Consider the following 10,000-nt stretch of genomic DNA (forward strand, 5'->3'; position numbering starts at 1 on the left):
TTGAAAAAATAAAGGGAAACTGGATGAAGTTAGATGGGAAAATGGCTTTTTTCATGTTGTTTTTTTGTTTGGCTTTTTTTTGCTAATTGCCTTACAAGAGTGCGGTTTATTGCCTGGAATACATGTATTTGGATGTGATGAAACAAACATTATTCAATTAAATATAGTCACTTAAAGCAGTGCATTTCAAGAAAGAGTAAACAACATTAGGCCATTCCCTTAAACTGAAGGTCTCATTGTGTAACTTCAATTCTTGATTATTTTTGTATTTTTTGGTAAATGTTGACGGTAAATTAAACTTTTGATGCAAGTCGGGTTCCTATAAATCTCTGCAAGAAATGTTTTATATTTCTCATTTGTTACATGTTGATTTTCATCATTTAATGACAGCCAGCACTTCTTTTTCCCCCAACTAATGTTCTTCTTGATGTTGACATTGTCAATTGAGCAAACCTATTAATATTTAAGGGAGCTTTTAAGGCTATCAAGTTTTTCATTCTCACTGCACACACATTTGGGACATTTAAGGTTGGTCTGAAAGCCTGTTTTAAATTAATTTTGTAGTTGTGCTGAAACTCCAATGGAAACAAAATTGAGGGACATTGAGTTTAAAATCCCTTGTTTTAAGCAGAACAAGGAAAAAAGCTATTAAAACCTATAGAAAAGAGTGTACCCCATGTGTGAGTTTTCCAGAATGCTGAAGACAATCATTTGGTCTTCCAGGGTGTCTCGTGTAGTCCTTTTGATTATACGGGTTACTTGCAAAAATGGTGACCCTTGCATCAAGGCTAAGTTGAAAAAAAAGTTAATCTCAATAACTGAGAATTAAAGTATGCATTGCCCTTTGGGACACCATGTAACATCAAAGGAGTGAGGTATAAAAAGTTCGTAAAATGCCTTTTTTTCTGTTAGTTGAGGTTTTTGTCAAATCATGGCCAGATTTTGAACATTAAATCATGTGCACATTTTGGACTTCTCAGCATTAACTCTCTTAGCGTGCTTGATTGGGAAATCTGGATTTAGATCTTAAAATCTGGATCTTTGGATTTCCAATCGAACGCAAAATCTGACAACGGATGTTGTCGCAGATTCACTAATTGGAAATCCATGTCGGGTAAGGATTTCAATTGACTAAATCCGTCGCGAAATCCGTTTTCGGATTTTGTGTTCGATTGGAAATCTGAAGATCCAGATTTCCCAATCGAACACACCCTTTGCTCATAATCTAACGGATAATTTTTTGTGTATAACTTTTAACAGCTAGATTTCTTTATATAGAAGTAAGTTGCAACATACTGTTCAAATGTTGGTAACAATCTGATACATGACCAAATTAGAACCAAGAATAACAAACAATGATCAACCATTGAGGCCCTTATGCTTGTGGAGAGTTTGACTTGTTTGGCCATAATGATCTCCTTCATCAATCAGTCAGGGGAACCCCACTCTGCATTTTAACTTAAAAAGCAAGTACATGTTAAGGCGATCATGGCATTATAAAAACCTAGCTCTGCATGACACTTTGAGCTGAAATGGAAGGAGAATCATGTGCTGAAATGGAAGGAGTACAGGCAGTAAAAACTAGCCTTAGCCTTAGCCTGACTCTCCCTACCATTAGTAAGGTGTCTCTGCTAGCATATGTGCTTATGAGACAGACCAAGATTAAGGGCGTCAGAACAAAGAGGATGATGTGATATAGTAACACTGGACATTTGACATAATTTGAGGAAGTTGCTCCTCCAAGACTTAACCAAGGAAAAACTCCAGGAAGATTTTTTGGACAGGATCATCTTTTACACCAATTTAGGCCTCTTTTGTTCCATTTCAGCAATTACGACACGACAATCTAGTCAATTTGATAGAGGTATTCCGTCGCAAGAAGCGACTGTTTCTTGTGTTTGAGTTTGTGGACCATACAGTCCTTGATGAGTTGGAGAGATACCCTAATGGCTTGGATGAGAACGCAGTTAGGAAAGTTCTATGGCAAGTACTGAGGGCTATTGAGTTCTGCCATAATCACAATGTGAGTACACAGCACCGTTTCATTGTTTTGCAATCTCCTGAATGCAATCGTCTTTATTAGGAAGCTTTATTTTGTTGATCGCCTGGTCATTGTGTTTAGTGATTTTATATACTGTAATTATAGATACAAGCCTAGGAAACATCAATAGACCATAATTATTAGTTTCATCATGACTCCAGTATGAATAAATTTGATTGTACCTCAGAAAGCTAAAGTAGATTAATTAAAAGATCCTTTAGTCTTTGAATCTTAATTGAAGCCACATTCAGACTGTCTTATTTGTCAACCTGGTTGCAATGTGAACTGTGACTTAAATGATTATCACCAAATTATTGTAATATAATCACCCTAACCTAAACCTAATCCTACTTTATTCTTAATTTTCTCAGTCTGAGTCTATGAAATCTGATTTCAGTTTTGAATCTCTTCAAGGCATGCAAATTCCTTAAGTGCTCCTAGTCTTGAAAGAGCTGCATGTATTTTATTGACAGCAACTTGTTTTTCCATTTTAAACTTGTTAAATAACTTTAAGCTTTTGTTTTCTTTTTCCTAGATTATTCATAGAGATGTTAAGCCAGAAAATATTTTGGTATCCAAGTCTGGAGTAGTTAAACTATGTGATTTTGGGTTTGCCAGAACATTAGGTAAGACTTAGTATACAAAGGACAAATGGGATCCTTGTAACAAGAGCAATATTATGGAAGAAAGCTAACATTAATAAATGTATCATGTATATTGACCAAATGCAAAACTAAGCTAGGTCACCAAAAAATTCAGTTCTTTGTCTTTGCCAATTAGCCCGTGTCCTTGTCAGAACATGTAAAGTTGTATGAGAAAATTTGAAGTAAAACAAGGCTAGTGAGGCTAAATTAGCACACTAAGGTAAAAGAGAAATATTTATTTATGTAAATTATCATCTATCAAAAAGATTGTTTTCCTGCTTTGAAAGCATAACCTGATCCTAACTTTCTGACTCAGAGCAATCAATCTTTCAAGGTTATCACTGGCAATATTGTCTTCATCAATAAATAAAATGTTGATTGTCCTGAGTGGGAATGATTTTTGGATGAGGTTATGTTTTCGGGGGCCCGTTTCTTGAAAGTCCTGAAAATTTTCAGGCGGCACAATTCCCTCTGTATCTTAAGAAGGAAGAAGGCTTAAGTCATGAAATTTGAACATCCTCAATTTTGGCTTTTATAGTTGTCTTGAAAACATACTCAATGATCAGCTTTTTAAAACAAGTGGATGGCAGTTTTACAAATGGCTTTTTGGGCCAGAATAGTTATCAGGACTTTTAAGAAATGGGTCCCAGAGTCACTTAGGAAAACAATCTTTTCTTAAGGACGGTGCCGACTATTGTTATTGCGCATACGTTCTGCGCATCTCAAGATACTCGGATTTCCTATCGGTGATGCTTACTACTACAGGGATATTTTTGCGCGGTTTAAAATTATGCAGAGAAAGTAGATCTTAGTAAGTACTATTGATATCCGAAAAGAAAATTGGGGGTAACCATGCATTCTTTAGAGATAATTGAGCTTCAATTTGAGAAAGAATGCCATACATGGCTTTGTATTTTAGAGCTTTTTACGAATATTGTTCATCATGAACTATCTTTGAAAAATGCGTGGTTACCCCCAATTTTCTTTTTGGATTTCAATAACACTTGTTAAGATCTAGATTTCCCGCATAATCATAAACCGGGGCAAAAATATCTTTGAATGAGTAGGCACCGTCCTTAAATGCTAATTAATAAACGGACTAAGCTATCAACTTGTACAAGAAGTCTTGAGTCATTACATACTTTGAGAAACAGCACATCAAGTTAGTGTGAATGGCTTAACCATCCTGTCAGATCCTGCCAGTCTGAAGTTGGAAACATTTGTTAAGGAAACAAATTTTTATGCTAAGAAAAAAATTTCTAAAAGAACTAATCTGACAGTGCGACTTTACTATCAGTAAATGATTATTGAAAATGGAAATCGATGAATTAAACACAACTTTACATGAAGTTTTATCAGATGACATCTATGCTAAAACTCAACATTTTTATTTGCTCACACGCATTCCACTTTGTTTGAATTGCCTGGCGAATATGGTTGGTCAATACCAGTAAAGGTGAACATAATATTGATTGAAAAATACAGAACACATCACGGTACATGTATCTCTTGACTAAAATGCTGTTCCAGAGAGCCATGCACTAAATTTCAATCATACACCTACATTGTAGGTGGTCCTACATCAAATATAAAATACTGATATAGTACTAATTAATACTAAGAAAATAAAACTATGATACTAGGGTAATAATTATGTAATCCTAAACTTTAGCACTCGTATAAAAGCTGTTTTTTTAAACAAGGCAATTGACGGTTGTGTTTTAGTTTCATTTGGGAGGCTTTCCACAGCACTTCACCTTGATAACTAAAAACCTTCTTTGCTGTATATTCTTTTGCCCTTCGAATAAAAACATTGTTTGAACTACATGTGACTTGTATGCACTTTTGAGGTGCTGAGGTTCAAATAGAGATTTGAGGCCTACAGGAAATTTGTCATTCATGGACTTAAAGACGCAAACCGCCAACTGATTTGTACATCTTTGATCAAGAATACTGGTCCTCAGGTTCGGATGCTCTGTTACAGAGCTACAGTGTAACGGAGAAACCACTGTGAATCAAGCCATTTTAAACTATATTTATGCCCAAGTGCCAACAACTACATGTGTAAAAAATTGTCCCGCTATACTGCTGCAGTTATACAACTAGAATGACAGACCATTGGATATTTAGTCAGAAATATTGATAGTTGTAGTCATTAAATACATGATGATTTTTTAGCCCCTTAATGGGACAGTTTTTCAGTGAGACTGAGTGATTAACCCAATGACTCCTGGGGGTTCCCCATTAACGAGTAAAATCATCTGGCGTTAGACAGAGCAAAATAGTAAGTATGGCCAGTTTAGGCTGGTTAAGGGGTGAAAGTGTTAAATGAATAAAATGGTGACATGGTGTATTAACACAGTTGAAAATGTTTTGAGTAGTAACCAATGTAAATTTTACGTTGGATCTCTGTCTAATCTAGTGATTTGAATATTCTGCTTTTAAATTCTGCACATTGACTATTTGCAGCTACTGGTCCAGGTGAAGTTTACACCGATTATGTTGCTACCAGATGGTATAGAGCACCTGAATTACTTGTGGGAGACACTAAATATGGAAGGTACATTGTTTCATGGCAATTGATGAATTCTGTTAGCTATTATAAAACGTTTACTGATTGAGCTTGATAATTATTAAAATCACCAATATTAACAAAATTGAAAATAAACAAGAAAGTATTGAATATTTTATGGAAATATCATATAATAAACAATTATTGGATGAGGCTCAGCATGATATCATGAATTATCAAAACCGAGGTCTGTGAGTCTGATGTATAATAATAGCTGATATTAGTGTGAATGGACTGAAGTTTATTGGAATGTGAATTCATCTTCAGTCCTAATGCTCCTTTGTCTCAATAAATTAGAGCTAATAATGTTATTATTAACCAGTATTTCTGCATCGTTTTCCACTTTTGGTGAATTAAAATACTGTAGGCCACACCTGAGATGACCTAAACCAAAGTTCCAAAGAGAATGCTAGATGATAAACTTTATTACTATTGTCAAGGAGACATCACTTCTTTTCACTTAATTGCATATATACAGTGTATAGTGGCTGAATTAAACTTAGAAATGACTTGTTGAGTATAGTTAGAAGTCTCGACAAACTGTTCATTTAATAATAATGTTAGGACTAGGAATAACTTCTAGGTTTGTTATACTTCACAGAGCGGTAGATGTGTGGGCTGTAGGCTGTTTATTGGCTGAGATGCTGACAGGGGAGCCATTGTTCCCAGGGGATTCTGATATAGACCAACTTTACCATATCATTTCTAAGATAGGTAAGAGCTCAGATTGTCTTATGAAATGCAACAACGTATTGTACTTGTCTTCAGTTGAGATTCGAGCATTTTTCTTTCAGTTCTTTCAGACTTTCTGACGCTTACAGAAAGCGTGCATGCCCATAAATGGGAATCTTTGGCGGTAGAGGAAAGCATAAGAAAACTTCCTTCTTTTCTACACCACACTCCTGCCTAATTTTTCGCATTTCATTTGAAAATGAAGATCTGGTCACAGACCAATTTCATCAGTCTTTTGTTGTCTTACTTTGTGAACTTAAGATCTGTTTTGTCGGTTCACCAAGTGTAGAATAGAGATTTCAAAGCTTATGGGTCCTTCGCCACCTTCAAGACTAATCAACTGTGCTGTGAAGTGGCCTATGCAGGAAATAAGCAAACGGAGGATGCAAAAATGCCAATAGATGGGAAGGCTTAAAAACTTCTTTAAAATTTGAAATTTTGATTGCATTAAAAACCGCATTCCTGGACAAAATTGTGGGGACAGTGAAGGGAATAAAGCAATTAAGCGGTTTCAAAGGCAGCACATGTGCATAACCTTCTTTTCCCTCCCCGTTAGGATGTTGATTTGAATCCCAGGAACATTCAGAAAGGGGGCCACTTGAGAGGCTGCTATGAAAGCAATTATTATAAAATATAAAGTACACCTGCAATTGTCAAGCGATTGTTGCTCTCATTATTGAAGGTGTCCTAAGACATTTTGGCCACGGTTGCAGGTTACTTTTTTTGTTTAATTTATTTCAGTGGCAGCTCATACAGGATTTCTTTTATATGCCCATTATAGTTTGTATTATCAATACTGCATGTAGGTGCAAGCACGTTTAATGTCTAAAACTGCTTCTATTGTTGTCTTGAATGATAGGGAATTTAACAAATAGGCACAAGGAAATTTTCCAAAAAAATCCTCTTTTTGTGGGCATGAAGTTACCGGAGGTGAAGGAAGTAGAACCGTTTGAGAAAAGATTTCACCGTGTTTCTGCTGCTGCTATGGACATCTTGAAGGTGCGTAAGGCAACGACAGTTTTTTATATCTCCAAGAAAACGTTCCCTGCTCGGTACTACGAGAATTTTTTTGCCAAGGTCTGAGAAAATATCGCGCTTCTTTGCTCGCCAGCTGGGCTTCATCTCCGGAGAAGCTTACCCCAAACAGTCCTTCTGGCGACCAGGGAAACGTTAAAACTCCACATCAAATGAAAAATCACGGTTTTATCTCCATCCCTTCGATATAAGTGAAAGAAATGAAATGAAAGAGATTGATAGGGGAAAAGACAGTGAAACTGATACCAAGCCCTAGAAAGAAAATTATCAAATATGTGGGAAAATGGACGAAACTAATTTTAGATAGCAACTGAATAAAATCATTCAGTTACTAGGTAACTCAATATTACTCACATAAAAAGGTCTATAAAGAGAAAAATTAAATTTACGGCCGCGTTCATATTGCTGTCGTTGGGGAAATTTGGTCGAAATGTCGTATTCTTTATTGGAATAGTAATTGCTGAATACCCCGCCTCTCCAAAGCGGATCTTGAAAAGTGATGACCACGCGGCTACGAAGTGGTTAATACCACCCCTCCCTCTAGAACATGTTAGTAAGGAAAGAAGTGGCTACGCGGCTACGCCGTAGTCATTACCACCCCTTAGGCCTAATCACTAAAACGAGCGCTTACGTTTAATCAGTAAACGAGTGCTATATTCTTGACACGATCTCGGTAAAAAGTGTAGTTAACCGAACCGTAAAAAGAAAGCTACAATTTTAAAAGAGTGCTTAGACCTAATCACTGAGACGAGCGCTTAGGCTTAATCAGTAAACGAGAGCTATATTCTTCACACGATCTCGGTAAAAAGTGTAGTTAACCGAACCGTAAATTGAAAGCTAAAATCTTAAAAGAGTGCTTAGGTGTAATCACTAAAATGAGCGCCTTTTGACGTTTAATCAGTAAATAAGTACAATATTCTTCACACGATCTCGGTAAGAAGTGTACTAAACCGAACCGTAAAATGAAAGCTAAAATTTTAAACGAGTGCTTAGACTTAATCAGTAAACGAGTGCTATGTTCTTCACACGGTCTCGGTAAAAAGTGTAGTTAACCGAACCGTAAATTCAAAGCTAAAATCTTAAAAGATTGCTTAGGCCTAATCACTGAAACAAGCGCTTAGGCGTAATCAGTGAACGAGTGCAATATTGATTGACTGGTGCATAAACACCCGGAAACAAGTTGATATTCAAACTTGCAACTTCCTAGGAGCAAACTGCCAATAAAAACAAAAAAATTGCGTCACAGAATTGCAAAGTGGCGCGCAAATGAACAACCCGGTGGTTTTACTGTAAATTTCTGTACCATTTCAAAGAATTGTTTCAGGGAAGTGCACGGCCTCGGGATGTTCAATAGGGAAATTTGTGCCCTTTGACCTGCCAAAGAATGGCACCGAGGCTGACGTTGATCTTTTTATTAAGTGCATCACACTGCTTTTATCATATAAATGAAACCGTTGCCCGGGGGGGGGGGGGGGGGGTTACACCCTTATAAGGGCTTAATGGAGACGTGCGGCCAGCCAGGGTATGTTTTTCGGGATTTTTGTAGTTAACAGGGTATCGAATTTATCATTTTTTGTCTCAATCAGGGTATCGATTTATCATTTTTGTCTTAAACTTTGTTAAATGTCTTAAACAGGGTATCAAAAATCGGAATTCTGTCCTAAAGTAGGTAGTAAAATCAGCGATATTTGTCTTAAACAGGGTCAGGGTATGAGGGGCCGCGCCGCACCTCCCCAACCAGGGATACATCGAGTACCCCCCCGGTAACGCATATTATTCTGCATTTTAACAAAATTATCAAAACAAGACAATCTTAAACTTACTTACAGCAGTAAAATGACAACCCTGACACTGACAAATCACTGTCCTGACTTGTTCCAGCTGTGTTTAAAGATGGATCCAGTGGAGCGACCTTGGTGTTCACAGCTTCTCAAGCATGATTTTTTCAAGAAAGATAATTTTAGCGAGAAGTTTGCTCAAGAATTGAAAGCAAAAATTACAAGAGAGACCGCCGATAATCCTCTCCTCAAGTCGATTAATGGTAGAAATTCGGACTCTAAAGATGAAACGGCTGAAGAAAAAGCAAGGAGAAAGAGACGGAAGGAAAAGGTGAATAAAATGACAACGTGCTGTTTGAAAAGATAGTTGTTTATCTCCGTTTTTTGTCGTTATTGTTTTTATGGAGAGACAGACGGCAACTGGATCTGAAATAATTGCGTTTTCTCCGCTGTGCATCCAAGGGCCCTGTTCTGTTTAGTTTAGTGCAGTTACACACTCAGAGACGATTTGCTGGATGATCCGAACGAAGCAGCTGTTTGTCTGGACTTCTGGCTCCCGTTCGTCTATCAGAAACGTCTCTACGCTTCTGAGTGCTGTCAACAGGATGGAACCTGTGTACCTCACTCCACCATTGAAACGTAAAAACAAGGTTCAATTGGTAGTCGTCTTGCAGACAGAATAAGTCATCAGTGAAAGAATTTGCCTTTCCTGGCTGCGTGGTGAACTCGATTTTTGTGATCAACCTTCCATCAAAAGCGACTTTGAAGTGTGTACCGTTTATTTGAGGGATTTTTGCATTCACTGTTTTCACATGTGTTGTGCAACACCGTCTGTAGGCTAGACCACTTAGGACACCGGGGATAGGCTCCTAGTCTTTCTGAGCAATGTCTACAACGACCCGCAAAGTCCAAAGCACGTGTGCTGTGGTTGATAGTAGGGAGCTTAAGCATGCGCATTTTTGAGACGCAGACGGCAACCGGAAGTCAGCCGTTTCCCCGTTTAACTTGCCGTCACACAACCACGTTTATATTGCTAAGTATATTTTCTCCATTAGAGATGATTAGTATAAAAATCTGGGAGACACCACTGTCCTGGCACGCGAAATGTTCTGTTCCGGTTGCCTCCACGTCTTAAAAAGGACGCTTGCTTAAGCTCCTTATTAGGGACCTTACGCAAGGACGACGACGCCGCCAACGA

General features: G+C 37.5%; 1 protein-coding gene across 1 annotated transcript in view; it reads left to right on the plus strand.

Moving 5' to 3' along the window:
* Positions 1 to 10,000, plus strand: part of LOC138000011 (cyclin-dependent kinase-like 2) — a 16,296-nt gene that overhangs the window by 1,465 nt on the left and 4,831 nt on the right. The window contains exons 2-7 of the mRNA XM_068846112.1: positions 1,829 to 2,023; positions 2,577 to 2,667; positions 5,155 to 5,245; positions 5,859 to 5,971; positions 6,849 to 6,988; positions 8,906 to 9,133. Of these exons, the coding sequence (XP_068702213.1) occupies positions 1,829 to 2,023; positions 2,577 to 2,667; positions 5,155 to 5,245; positions 5,859 to 5,971; positions 6,849 to 6,988; positions 8,906 to 9,133 (858 nt within the window). The remainder of the gene's footprint in view (positions 1 to 1,828; positions 2,024 to 2,576; positions 2,668 to 5,154; positions 5,246 to 5,858; positions 5,972 to 6,848; positions 6,989 to 8,905; positions 9,134 to 10,000) is intronic.

This window comes from Montipora foliosa, chromosome 4, assembly GCF_036669935.1.
Source record: "Montipora foliosa isolate CH-2021 chromosome 4, ASM3666993v2, whole genome shotgun sequence".
Lineage (NCBI taxonomy): Eukaryota > Metazoa > Cnidaria > Anthozoa > Scleractinia > Acroporidae > Montipora > Montipora foliosa.